The 13,535-nt window shown below is 36.0% G+C and overlaps 1 protein-coding gene across 3 annotated transcripts in view; it reads right to left on the bottom strand.

Annotated features, from left to right (window-relative positions):
* Positions 1 to 10,839: 10,839 nt before the first annotated feature.
* The window catches only part of hspa12a (heat shock protein 12A), a 51,448-nt gene continuing 48,752 nt past the window's right edge, over positions 10,840 to 13,535 (bottom strand). For all 3 annotated transcript variants that reach the window (XM_056235035.1, XM_056235037.1, XM_056235036.1), the window contains one exon: positions 10,840 to 11,545. In XM_056235035.1, coding sequence (XP_056091010.1) covers positions 10,911 to 11,545 — 635 coding nt within the window. In that variant the 3' untranslated portion in view covers positions 10,840 to 10,910. The remainder of the gene's footprint in view (positions 11,546 to 13,535) is intronic.

Below are 13,535 nucleotides of genomic sequence, written 5' to 3'. Positions count from 1 at the left end.
CCGAAGCCATTCTTCTCATTTAGACTGTTTTTAACACCCAAATTAAAAGCAGTAACTGTTGTTCATCTGAACGCTGCTGTATGTGACATGTGGGTGTATGAGCCAGCCATGTCCATTGAAGCCTCTGTTCCTCTGTCTGCGTGATAGGGTTGACGCGACTCGCGAAAAGTCTCTCCATATTGATGATGACAGAATTTCTGTTGCTTTTGTGCAAACAGCAGTCAGATTGGACTCTAAATTACATGTTAACGGTCCTCTGATCCTTTTCACATCTCCGCTCAAAGTGCAAGCCCTCTTTTAATATGTCACACGCATGAGTGTCATTTCTAAAGGCTGCTTGAGTGGGTATGTGTGTGACGCACTCTCATTAATCTGTCCCATGCTGCTCTCTGCTTTATGAAGTCCTGATTGCCTGCTCATTGTTTTCTCATTCACTTGTTTGAATACCCAACCTATAATCAAAGCTGTAAAAATAAGGCATTAAAAAGGCATGCTGCCATTTTCATGGTGACACTAACAAAGTACATTTGCATTCACACTGACTTTTTACTCATTTAAGCCATCAAAACTCACAATACCCATCAGCACAATCTGCAGGCTTCAGCTCCCAGTAAAACTGCATTATGGTATTAGAATCTGAATTGAACCGTGGCAAGTGAAGAGGAGGGGTTCAATGCCCTCAAATTTGCACTCATCTCTCTCTCTCTCACACTGTCACTCTTTCTCTTCATTTTTTTTCATTCTTCATTGCGCACAAAGCTAATGATAACATAGAGCTCTGATTCCAGTAATTACAGTGGCTTATCAGAAAGAATATCCGGATGACAGCATCTATGTTTCACTGTTCCCATGAATAGAAGGATGGAAAGTTTGAAAACAAGCTTCTGGACGATTTGTCCAGGCTTTGCAACAGTTTCAGTACTCTTAGTAAAATGTAATGTTCTGTGGTCAAGAGTTGTATGGCAGAAGGCTACGCTTTATCCACACTTGAAGAATGAGTGCACTGCATTTATATCTGAAATATCAAAAGGAGCATTTATTTTATTAACCAGGCTTTTCAAGCAGAACATTTCAGAAAAAAAGATTCAAGTAAAACATTCTAAATGTCTAAATGTATTATATTATATATCAAGGTCAATTGCATTATTGATTTAAAACTAAAGTGTACAAAGTCTGTTATTGGACTCTTTAGAAAATGTATGTGATACTTGTGACCTCAAGTTAATGGATTTAAAGTTACTGTACAGAAGTTACTAAAGTTTTGAGAAAATAATTTGTTCACATATGCCACTTGGTTTGATATTTTATTTCTGCATTGAAATGTATTCATTTCAAATGTGACTTAAGTCCAAATACTTATTGGGGCCACTGTATATTTAAAGTAGGCCTATAGCTACACAACCGTTCAAAAAAGTGCCTATACAAAACCGTTTTGAAAGTGTTATGCTCACTGAGACTGCATTTATTTAATCAAAAATACAGTACAGCACCATACTAAACAGTAATATTGTGAAATATTATTATAGCAGTCATTACTAGTCTTCAGTGTCATGTGATCCTCCCCCAAAAATTCTGTAATCAATTACTCACCCTCATGTCGTTCCAAACTCGTAAGACTTTCGTTCATCTTCAGAACACAAATGCAGATCTTTTTGATGAAATCGGAGAGCTTTCTGTCTCTCCATTGACAGCTTCGCAAAGATGCTTCAAAAAGTTCATAAAGAGTTCGTGAAACTAATCCATATGATTTGAGCGGATTAGTCCAAATTTTCTGAAGAGGCACGATTGCTTTATATGATGAACAGATTGAATTCAGGCTTTTATTCACATATAAACATTCATCAACACACAGTTGTGGTAAACTGAAACTCAAACCTATTCGCTTGACATGCGAGAACCAATTCATTCTCGTGTTACGCAGCATGTTTGAGCTTCGGTTTATGTTTGCTGGTAAATGTTTTTCTGTGAATAAAAGCCTAAATTCAATCTTTTAATCGAAGAATATAAACGATCGAGTCTCTTCAGAAAATTTGGAATAACCCGTTCAATATGGATTAGTTTTACAATTTTATGAACTTTTTGAAGTGGCCAAGTTTCAGTTGTGTATGTCAATGGAGCAAAGAGAAAGCTCTCAGATTTCATCAAAAAGATCTTAAATTGTGTTCTGAAGATGAACGAAGGTCTTACGAGTTTGGAACGACATGAGGGACATACCCTAATTTCATAACGCAATGAACATGATATCCAGCTCTGTTCTGGCAGTGTGCTCACCATTAGACATATACAGTAGGCCTATACATATTAATGATGTGCAGCTTGACTTCTGATACTGTATGCCCATGTTAAATCATTTCAGCTCTCATCTCTGTTTTCAAGGCCCTTGTATCGGTTAGTTGTGGGTGTTTCTGTTAAATAAACAAATAATCAGACAATAAAATAATTACAGGATTACCTGATAGAGGGGCGAGAAACATATGCTTCACAATGCTGAAAATGTGTCAAGCGGCCACTTCTGCAGATCATGATTCTGTTGGTGACAGAGCTGTATGTGGGCAGTACCTCTGAAGGGGCATTTTCAGAGAGATACACCACCCTCTCACTATCACCCTAGCAACCAGCCCAATTCTGACTGATATGCCGTTCTGATGATCTCACCTCTTTGGTAAGCTTCCTAAATCTCTCTCTCACACACATACATTCACAGAGAGACCCTGTCCTGTTTGAAGTTGAGTGGTCCTCCACTCCCTCCTCCGTTAAAATAACACATACACCCCTGCCGCTTGCACAAATTGAATCAGAAGTGCTTTGCGTTTAGACTCATATTCAGATGGGGTGGGATCCTGGACGAGGGTGCTTGAGTCTAACTATAATTGCTGGGTTTTCATAATAAAATCCTTTTATTAATACTTACCTGCCGCGTATAGGCGGGGACTAGTGAGGATGATGTTTTAAGTACTCTCTGAGCCCTGGAAAAAGGACCCACAAATGGACAGTGAATGATATTAAACTACCTCACACCCGTTTTTTTTGTTCTGTATACCCCTGAAATGTCAGTTAACTCTACACATAGCAAAAGTAGCCTAGCTAGTATGTGTTTTTGTTTGTTTTGGTTTAATATCAAATATATATATATATATTATATTTGAAATATATTATAAATATCTATTATTTATATTATTATTATACTATTTTTTAAATATATTTTGTATTATTTTCTACTTTAATTTTTTTCTAATCATCCCGCAGTACTCGCGAGTCACGTGTCTACACATATAAATGACACTAGGGGGCAGTGTTGACTCTTTAAAAATGATCTTTGCCTGAATAGTCAAATGTGGATTAGCTTCTCATTTCATCAGATTTTATTTTTCGGGAATTACCTCTATGCAGAAATTACGTTTAATAAATAACGAAGCTGAGTAATTATTACCCTAAAGGTAGGCCAGAGTTTATTTCAATACATAAATGCCAAATTTGTATTTGGTGTGAGGGGTTTTGAATAGAGGGTGATGGGAGAGCTTCCACATTTGGGACAGAGAAGACCAAAGGAGCCTTTTGAAGTAAACAAGACCATGCTCTTGGATATGTTGATGTAGCTGTCATTTAATATTTTGCTTAATCAAAATAATTCTGCAATAAGCATGACAAGTCCCAGTAGATCTGTCACTCTTCACATTTTTGAATTCGTGTCGCCATCTTGTAGTCATAAAGCCAGGCACCGTCATATACCGACAGTCTCAAGTGTGTGTAAAAAGCCCTGAGATCTTCAAGAGTTTTAATTGTTCATAAGCTGTACGCTCAAATTTCAGTCAGCCCAGTCTAAAGGGCTGGAGGCCCTGGAGGACCAAAATGTCCTTGATTTCAAATAATAAAATTATACATTCGTGCTGGAACAAGAAAACAGTGGCATTTCTCTTTTGAACCGAATCAGTCATTCTTTGCAGGACACAGGAGTTAAGTGGCCACTTCTGAGTATAAAAACCTTCCTGAATGGAACAGGTTACAGTTCAATGTCTCATACATCATAGCTCATTGCTGAAGGGCCTAAAATGTACTCTCGCCCACCAAAAAAAAAGGACCCTTTTCCCTCTATAAACAAAAGCATATCTTGACAGATCCATAGAAAATTAATAACGGCTTCTAAACTCTTAAAATCTGGTGCCATTATGTACTTTAAGTTGATGTGTCAATGAACTAAATTAAAGTCTGTGAGAATATTGCTTTTATTTGTGTATAGAACAGTAGAATTTACAAATGGGAAATAAGGCTTTATAATTGAATGGCTTTTTTCAAATAGGAACAGTGTAGTACATGACTGAAGAAACACTGCCATGTTGAATTACATCTGGAAGAGATCTGTTAAGTCAAGGTCTCTGACTAATTCCACCAGTAGATCATAGCAAAAATCTTCATTTATAATTATATTTTTCTTTTTACCATTTAGAAATTGTATGTAAAGTGTGTCAGAGTTCAAACGAGCAGCATCTAGATTTTTAAAAAACCTAGTAACCTTCATGATGCCGACGCACTGAATCGTTCTTTGTTTAAATTAGTTCAAAGTTACTGTTAGATTTAATGTAATTATACCTTGACAAACTATACATCATTAAAAAGATATAAGCTTTAATATTTGATCTCTATTTTATTCTGAGAAACTTATAGTGACAGTTAGGCTCTATGTTTTAATTTGTGTCACTCAGGTCAGGAGTTATGAAAATGAAATAAGGAGTTGATACCTTTAATATGAATTATGATCGTAAGCCGCTCCCATTCAGAAAAAAACTCCTGTCTGGTCGTCATGAAAGCGCTTGACAAAACAACGGCCCTCAGGGTTTTTAGCTCAAAATTGTGCAGATTTGGAGAAATATTGATAGATTCCTATATGTTTACGTAAAAATTATACAGAGAGGAGTAATATTTATATATATATAAATGTATTTAAGTTTACCCAAAATTATGAGCGCTGGATACTCTGATGAACTGTGTTTTCAATTCATACGGGCAGCCTGAGGGCGCTGTATGCACATTTTGTCCACAAATGGCACTCGTGATGAACAGGCAAGTGACATTCCAGGAAGTCCCTTACATAAAGCTTCCAGAGATCTCTGTTTTGGAGACAGTAAACACATGATTGCAACACACGATTGGAGACAGTAAACACATGATTGCAACACACGATTGCAAAGATATATGATTTATCTGTTCTTCAAGCCATGTCAGGTATTTTCATAACAATAGGTTATATTTATAATGCAATGCTAACCGATATAGCATTTATCATTGTGCAGAATAGGCTACTAAAATAACATATTTTTTGTCTGGTTTTTTTATCCAAAGCCACATCAGATCACAGAAGGTTATTGAAAGCACTCGACTTGCATTATAAAGTAAGTTGAAGCAAAAACTTGGTTTTAATCTGATAAATTGTCATGTATTGATGGTGTGCTAAGCTAACATGCTAGCTAGCCCTAAGATGCACCTGCCACCTAGCTGAGCAAATATGTTATTTTTATGAATATTAAAGCACACTGAAATGTGTCATTTCATTTGATATAGTTTCAAGAAGGTGAAGTGAGAAGTTTGATCAAAGAAATGAGGAATTAAAACAGTGTGAATAGAAAGTCACCATTAATTATAAAAACAACAAAAGAAAAGAATAATTAGAGCCATAACCAGGCCGGAGAGGTGTGAATGTGTACAGGGAAGACTGAAACTGAATTGGGCAGTTTTCACCACAAAACAATAGAGACAATAGACTGAATGGATGCTTAGATGACGACAATAAACATCAGTTAGCATCTTCTCAAAATATCACATGACATGATCTTGAAAAACTTTTCATAAAACTCAAGAGTTTTAGACTTATCTTCAGATCTGAAATATAACATGGTCAGACATGTGTCTTTAGCTGCAGTGCATTTCTTGAGTAAAACTATGCCAACTTTATTTTCATAAAGATTATACATTTCTAATAACTTTACAAAACTTTGAAGCTATTTATAACCATTTTTTGGCTAGATTTCTGACTTTACAATAAACTGCCAAGTGTCTTTTAGTGCAAAGGGTTCATGAACTGTATCTATTTTAGTTTGGGTATGTTCTTGTGCTAACTAACAGGTTAGATTAAGGTTTAGGTTAATCGAAATTCATTTTATAGTTCACCGGCCATATTAACAACAACACCCTGGCAAAGTGCAGTACAACCCCTCCCATGTACTTACTTTATATGGAGAAACATTTGTCAAAATTATATTTTTTGCTTACATTAAAATTCAAATCTAGAAAAAAATCGGACTGGAATGGTATCATGAATTGTGCTGCATAATCTTAAATTACCATCACACTGTTGTAACTATTTTACATTTTTGCAAATTGGTAATAATTTCGTTTGATTGGATGATTAGATGATTGTGATTTGCCACTGCTGTGATCTCATGCGAGTAACAGGTTGTCCCGCTCTCACACCAGTAAACACGTTATCAGAGAAAAGATGTATTTGCAAGAGGGAGGGGAAATATGAGCAGACATGAATTAAAATAAAATAAAATAATGTGTATGGTTACATCATTCATAATAATTCCATAAAAAATAAGAATGGTAAATTTTGATTTCATGAATGCTTTTTTTTTTCCGTCTAAAAATTTTACATTTCTGTACAAATCTCATGTTTTAACATGAAATCGTCACCTTGTACAATTTTTAGTTGCTTATGAATTTGGGTGGTTGAAATGATGCATAAAATGCCAATAGGGAAGCTCCATTAATGCGCATAACTGTGATTTTCAAGTGGGATTTCCATTCCTCTAGCCATTATATTGAACGTTTTCTTCCATTCATAAATGGAAGTGTTCATTATTCCTTTTAAGTGTCTGGTAGATTTTAGTCTTTATTTTTAACTAAGAAAAATTAAATAAAAATGTCATTATTACTTCATGAACCTTATAACTCTTAAGAAAGAATCGCACAGAAGAATTAGCCCCTCTCAGATTTAAAAGAGAAGAATGTTTTAGCACAAGGTCACTCATTTCACACACAAGGAACTCAACTCGGCCGTTTTTTGAAATAACACATACTTTTTATTGGGTGACATTTTGGCTGTTAGTACTTGGCATTGATTGAAATACAGCTGCAAATATTTTTGATGTGCATATGGCAAGAGCAGTGACACTTTATCCAATAATTAAAAACAACCCAGTAGGTATACTCTAGGGGTGAGCAGCCATCTTGGATCTAAGTGAATGACTAGGTGACTTTCAAGCATTTAAAGCACAGAATCTAGCAAACAGTGAAATTCCTGTTTTTTTTTTTTCACACCCTTTGACCTGGTCCACTTTTAGCTAAACCAAGTTAAATAAAATAATGCTAAAAAAGCAATCAAAATCAAATTCACAGTGAATTTTTAGCAAACGTCGCCCCAACAGGGATGAGCATTTTAATACTTTAAACAGAGTGAAGAAACTGAAAAACAAAAAATTAGTGCTTTTTATGTGATTTTACAAACATATCATAGCAATAACTACATATTGTAAAGAGGCTATACATTGTGTTATTAATAAAAAAATAAAAAATAATAGCAAAGCTGCCCATGAAACGGTATGGTGCAAAACAAGTTAAAAACAAAAGCAAAACTTTAAACCAGCAGAACAATATTTTATGTTTTAACATTCACCCTATCAATACTCTCAGAGCAAAAAAGGTGTGCTTACTCCACAAATCGCCACATGTTTGTAAAGGTGTATGTCTATGTGTGTACATTTATATCACACGCGATGACATCCCTGCCTTGCACAGCCAATGATGAGAGAGTGATTTGTGGTAGCTCGGGTTTTATCATCCAGAGATCCATTTTGTTTAAAATAGAATATTTAAATGAACCAAACCAAAAAAAAAATTCTCATGTTTATTTGGTCACTCATGCGAATCGTGCAGAGCAGATGCAATTATTTGCAATTAATCACATGAGCAGCAAATTCAGATTACATTTAGAGAAGCGTTAGCATTTAGTGTGTCGCTTGCTATTTTTCATTTTCAATGATATTACATTGTTTGATGATATTTTATTCACAATCTGCCAGATGCTCGGTGTGACTTTTGATCCATCATGTTTTTGATCCAGGATCTGTGCTATTATCACACATTTTACCTGTCCTGTGCAAGAACGATTTGGCGCTTCTTGTTTTACGTTGCTATGCAAATCTATAGAAAAGCAATTGGCTGACGCATATTTTTCCAAGAACGCCAAAAATGCTGACTTTCAAAGAACGTGAAAAAATGATGAAAATGTTCACCTCAATGATCTAAAAATGTTAATTAATACAATTTCATAGCAACATTACAATTTTGCAGCTGAAGCTTTGACACAGACGTCACACTGGCAGAATAGGATGATGGAGCAAGTGGGAATAAAATGTGGAATGTCACATTGCAATACTTTATTGCTTTCATTTTTTAGCGTTGCATTTATCTCAGCATCTTCCAAACCAAAAGCACAACTATTGCCTGTGATTTGTGGTATCATCTACAGAATAAGATTTGACCACATACTCACCATAAACTATCAGTCACCTCATTTCCCCAGACCAAAATATACCACAATGTTACATGTCTTATTTCAAATGATAACTGCGAGTAAAGTTATTAAGGTCAAAGGTTTTCAAGTCTTGTGATGTTCAAAATAGAGCAACAAAGGCAATTCACAAAGCCGCATGTGAGATTGGGAAATGGGAATTGCAAGTTAGGAATCACAGGTTTGTTTGGGTTTAAGATAAAGAGAGGGTTTAAAATAGAATGGTTTTGGGAATGGGATTAAGTTTCAGTTTATGTGGTTTGGATTAGGGTCAAATCTGAATTTACTATCCATGTGAAGGCTGGTGAGAGTGGAAAAAAGAACGTGTGCTCTTAAGGCCTGCATACACACACTGCTCATAAAGCTGCTAATGCTAAAACAATGCTAGAAATCTGTACAATATCTTTAAATACTGTATATACAGAAATAAACATTTTCATTTGACACATATTCTTCAAAATAATCTCCTAAATAAAAATACTAAATAAAAACAGGAAAAAAAAAAATCAGTGGCATCTCTTTCTATAAGAGCAGGATTAAAGGCAACTAGCATATAGCGATGGCTATCCTTTCAAATCATGTTTAGGTGCAGCTAGCGGATACTGTCGCTGCCACTTCAAATGATGATTTAAATTCACATTCTAGGATTTATGCTTTCTCATTCCGCTTAGAGCGACATACTGACCAACAATATGAAAAGATATGCTGCATTTTGGGACAAACGAAATGGCGCCCTAAACTTCTGCCAAGTGGAGTCAACATAAGTGTCCAGAACTCCTAAAATGCCTTGACATGCATAAAAGAAACACATACTCGAGATAATGAAACGTAAGAACAACACAAACAAAAAATATGAGATTTATGTTGTGTTTTGCCGCGTAGCACTAGTGTGAAAAACTGACAGTAATTTTGTCATGGACATCAGCACCTTTGTGATGTGTAGCGGTACCGTTCTTAAAGTTAGTTGAGTTTCTGTTTTAGACTAACAATTTGGTCACCAGTCCAGCAGCCCAAACCAACTGCTTTACCTCCTCATTGTAACCTAAATGAATGAACGGGTTCTGGACTGGGCCTTGGAGGTAATAGGCCAGAGTTTCAGAGCAAAGCAGTACATTTCGTAAGAGAACAATGTTATATTGTGAATATAAGACTGATGTAGCTGCCTTAACCTGAACTTGACTTGCTAAGTTAATACAATGTGCTATCCCAAATTGCACTACTAGCAATACGCAGCTGTATTTTGGCTCTATCCATGCAGAGTTTGCATCTCTGTGCAGAAAATAGCCATAGCCAGACTACACAAATAGACTGTAATACAAGCATACAGAGAATAACGGACTGAGTCTAGATGAAGAGAGCATTGGTAAAAATGAACAGAATGAACTCAACTATGGCCAAATAGGAGAAATTCATTTCTTTCTTAAGTTGAGTCTAGTTGTGCATCTGGAAAATGAAATAACTAAATAAAATAACACGAATGGCACAGTTATTCAAGCGAATGTCACATGGAAGGTCGGCAAACATGGTGTATTAGTTGAGACTCCAAACCTACAAACTTCATCTCTAGCTCAATCTCAATCTCTATTTTCGGTTTTCTCTTTCTTTCCTCTATCCTTCTACACTGCAAAAAATATTTTTAATCAGTATTTTGTCTTGTTTTCCGGTCAAAATATATAAACATCCTCTAAACAAGAAATATTGACTTGAGAAGCATAACTGCACGAGATATTAAGACTATTTTTCACCATTTTATTTTTATTACCCTGTAGTTTTTGTTTCTTGTAAGTATAAATCTACAATTTAGTGGTTAACGTTTAGAACAAGAAAATAAAAATTTGCAAATAAATGTAATTCACTACGCACCTGATTAAAGGTTTGGGGTCAGTAAATGTTTTTGAAAAGTCTGCATTTATGTGATCAAAAATACAGTATAACATGTATTTTCTGTAATTGTGTAAAAATATAAATAATATTACTATTTTTAATTTGTAATTTATTCATGTGATGGCAAAGCTGAATTTTCAGCATCATTACTCCAGTCTTCAGTGTCACATGATCCTTCAGAAATCATTCTAATATGCTGATTTGCTGCTTAAGAAACATTTCTTGAAAACAGTTGTTCTGCTTAATCTTTAGTAACATTATAAATGTCTTTACTGTCACTTTTGATCAACGTATGCATCCTTGCTGAATAAAAGTATTACTTTCTTTCAGAAAAAAAAAAAAAATCTAAGCAATTTTAAGTGACAAATGCATCTTGTTAAGGATGTTGGGACATTTTACTGGAAAACATGACTAAAATACTGAGTTTCTGCAGTGTTGCTTACTCATCCCTCATCTTTTTTTATTGACTACTAAGGAAATCGATGCTAGCTTTGACACTGCGAGAGGTTGCCACATCAATAGCCATGGCTCGTATCTCCGTGTCTCCGAACTGCATGAGCGTCTGGATCTCTCTTCGTGCTGCTGGACTCTCAGTACCGCTCACATCCAGCTTCAGCGTACCGCACTTCCTCACACCTGGGTCTGAGATGAAAATGGCAGACTCTTTTTCTGAGCAGTAAACGTGGATGACAATCACCTGCTGTGACGGCTTCGCCGGCGTGTAGCTGCGTTTTACCGTTTCACCCAGCGCCACCGACTGATCGGCAGAGATGAACGTATCGAAAACGTCGGTGCACCAGCGCATACCGTCCTTTACAAGCATCTTCTCGGGCGGGTGCTTCCCTTCTACAAAACGGTTAAGGACGCCAACGCCGTAAGTGAGCGGAGAGCGCCGCACCTTTATGATGCTGGGATCCAGGCCGAACAACACCGCCCCCTTGAGGATGGTCAAGCCCACATCATGCGGAATAATAATTCGGCTGCGGCCCTGAAGCATATTCTGAACCGCCTGCTGCAGCAGTGAAGACTCTGCGAATCCCCCCACCAGGAAAAGGAACTTGATGTCTGTCACCTCCGGCCTGTCGAATAACTCAGCTGGAGAACATATAGAAGAACGAAAGCAGGGAGAGAAAGAGAAACAGGATTTTGACAAATGTCATTACAAGATTTATTACTACAAAATTTAACTCATTGCATGTTACGCATTCCTCCGGTTTTCATCAAAATGCCAAAAAATGAAGTTCATTGGCAGGGTTGTTTCTGCTTGTAGTTTTTGTTTGAACAGATCGCAGCTGTGCTCAACCAACATGAGAGCAGTGGGACTGAGTTCTGACCCAGTTCTGTGTGTGCTGGAGTATTTTGGGCAGATGGTCGAGACTCCTCTGACTGGGCCAACGCATGCCCTAATTGTGCTTCCCAACGGCTCATTAGTTTATACAGCTTTACAGATTCTGGAATACACTGCACAACTTTTGCCCAGATTTTTACCCCAATTTGCAGTCAGGAGGAGTCAATGCTAGCTGTCGAATATCAATCTGCAGATATTGGGCAGAGAAAATTACGTAGTGTATGATGGACACAGATTACAATTATTACGTTTCAGACTATAGGCCAATTCATACTGCACCGAAAGACGCCGGCCATCGAGAACAATCACCAGATTACAGAATATGTTCAATAAAAGATGTTCAATCCAATGCCAATAGACGTGACAGGGGTAACACACTGTCTGTTGGTGCAGTGTGAATTGGCCTTTTGATTCCATTCCAACCCAACATGATCACGCTCTTATTCATGCAAAAGCTTTTAAACCATTCAAGCACGATAAGACACAAATGAGAAGGCAGCGCAGTGCTGGTGCGTCTGTGAATCTCCTGTCGGTGTGATACACACATGACTCGTGCGAATTGAAAGCTGCTTAAGACAGCACTTGAATGGACAAAAACACAAAATTATGCCAAAATGCCAGTTTTGTCAGGTATTCCTCGCAAAGCACCGTCTTAAATGCGTTAAATGAAGTCTTAAATTAATGTAAAGAGTTGTGAGAAAATGTGTCAAATCCGCGTCATGTGCGGCAGGTCTTAAAGTGACAGCAGCCTAATGAACCCGCTGCTGTCTGTCATTAACGATAATCAAAGAACAAAAGAAAAAAAGAAAATCACTCGCTGCTCTTGACTGAATAACTTTTGTAGTTTTAATAAGGATTAATCTGTAATTAATTTATGATTTATGCAGTGAAGACTGAAGTGTTTGATAACTTTATTCAATTTCTGTATATATCCTACCTGTTAGACCTACCCGGAAATCTTAAAGTACTGTTTACAAGATTACATGGGTCAAAAACAACAAAAACAATAACTTTTTGTGCATTTTGACAGGGCAAGTAAAAATATGAACCTATCTGACTGGGCCAATAGAAAAAACTGAGCCCTGATATATTGAAGGGCAGGTAAATGTGATATTTATTATAATGGGTTTATGTGAAGATTGTTTTAAGTTCGATACTAAGTTCAGTATTAGTATCGGTGATACTGGCCTTCTTTCAAAAAAAGATGCCATTAAACAAATATTTAAAATGTACTGTCTTTGTTGTTTCTACATTCATTTTGAGATTAAATGTGAAAATATTACAATATAAAAATATATAAGAAACTTTAATGTTAGGTGCGTTTAATCACAATTAATTACAGAAAAATGTGCGATTAATTAGTTAATTTTTTAAGTGATTGACAGCACTAACATAAAATATATGGAATTCAATGCAGTACATTTTTATGTTATTTTTTATGATATTATATACAGCGATGTTATTGTTAACTAAAATTAAAACTATTGGAAATTATTTTCAGTAATTGAACTTAAACTTAAAAGAAAAGTTTCATTTTTGCTTTAAATAAATTTGTTTAGGCTTGCCATTTACAATATGATGTTCATCATAATTTATGTTTGTTTCATATATTTTTCATTCCTGTTCTATGCTGAATGCTGTTCAATTCAAAAGTATTTTCTGTGGAATTAGGGGAAATAAAATACAAGTTTATAATGTTTGTTGCAGTCTTGATTTTATTTACAGGTATTTTTCATT

The sequence above is a fragment of the Rhinichthys klamathensis genome, unplaced genomic scaffold, assembly GCF_029890125.1.
Source record: "Rhinichthys klamathensis goyatoka isolate OS25496 unplaced genomic scaffold, OSU_Roscu_1.1 h1tg000412l_1, whole genome shotgun sequence".
Taxonomy (NCBI): domain Eukaryota; kingdom Metazoa; phylum Chordata; class Actinopteri; order Cypriniformes; family Leuciscidae; genus Rhinichthys; species Rhinichthys klamathensis.
The sequence above is the reverse complement of the archived record's forward strand: the minus strand, read 5'-3'. Positions and strand labels throughout refer to the sequence as shown.